Source organism: Anopheles coluzzii, chromosome X, assembly GCF_943734685.1.
Source record: "Anopheles coluzzii chromosome X, AcolN3, whole genome shotgun sequence".
Lineage (NCBI taxonomy): Eukaryota > Metazoa > Arthropoda > Insecta > Diptera > Culicidae > Anopheles > Anopheles coluzzii.
Window position 1 is genome coordinate 24,375,778 of NC_064669.1, and position 1,092 is coordinate 24,376,869.

A 1,092-nucleotide genomic window follows, 5' to 3' on the forward strand; every position below is an offset into this window, starting at 1 on the left:
GGTAGTAAACGACATCGATTCCCTAGTCAAGGAGGAAGAGCTCACAGCTCTCCTTGAAAACAAGATCGAGGGTAGGGCAGGCATCGTCTCAACGAGCATTTGGCAAATGCCGGATGGCACCCAGCGGGCACGCATCCGTCTGCCAGCCAAGGCTGCAAAAGCGCTGGATGGCACGAAGCTTCGCTTGGGCTTCTGCATTTCCAGAGTGAAGATTGCTCCTCCAACACCCAAGGAGCATCTTCGCTGCTATCGATGCCTTGAGCATGGCCACAACGCCCGCGATTGTCGGTCACCTGTAGACCGACAAAATGTTTGCATCCGTTGCGGACAGGAGGGCCATAAGGCTGGAACATGCAAGGAAGAAATACGCTGCGGCAAATGCGGTGGTCCCCATGTTATTGGGGACCGGACATGCGACCGGTCGGCTACCCAATGACGCAGTTAAAAGTCCTCCAAGTGAACCTGGGTGGAGGCAGGATCGCCCAAGATCTGGTCCTGCAAACCGCCCGACAAATGGAAGTGGACGTGTTGGTTCTTTCCCACATTTATCGACCACCCGAGAACAACCCAAGATGGGCAGTTGATGCCTCCAAAAAGGTGGCAGTAGTGGCCACAGGACGATACCCTCTGCAAGGACTGTGGAGCAGTGATGTCCCCGGCCTCATAGCTGCCAAGGTGGGTGGCATTACCTTCCTCAGCTGCTACGCGCCACCCAGCCTGTCGCGGGAAGGATTTGCGGAATACGTCGAAGCAATAGAATTGGAGGCCCAATCTCACCCTCAGGTAGTAGTTGCCGGTGACTTTAACGCCTGGCATGAGGAGTGGGGAAGTCGACGCAGCACTGAGCGTGGGGATGTACTGCTCGAGGCGTCCCAGCAATTGGGCCTGCTGCTGATGAATCGAGGGAATGTGGCAACCTTTGTTGCAAACGGCGCAGCGACTGCCAGCGTTGTCGACGTGACCTTCGCCAGCTCGTCCATAGCTCAGCCAAGCACCTGGCTGGTAAGAAACATGGACACGCGATCTGACCATAGGTATATCACCTACTCGGTAGGCCCAGCGTCAGCAGACCAGCAGCGCAACCGAGGACAG

The 1,092-nt window shown here is 56.5% G+C and overlaps 1 protein-coding gene across 1 annotated transcript in view; it reads left to right on the forward strand.

Annotated features, from left to right (window-relative positions):
* The window catches only part of LOC125906490 (uncharacterized), an 816-nt gene extending 380 nt beyond the window's left edge, over positions 1–436 (forward strand). The window contains exon 1 of the mRNA XM_049605384.1: positions 1–436. This exon is cut by the window's left edge and continues 380 nt beyond it. Within this exon, the coding sequence (XP_049461341.1) occupies positions 1–436 (436 nt within the window).
* The last annotated feature ends 656 nt before the right edge of the window (positions 437–1,092 follow it).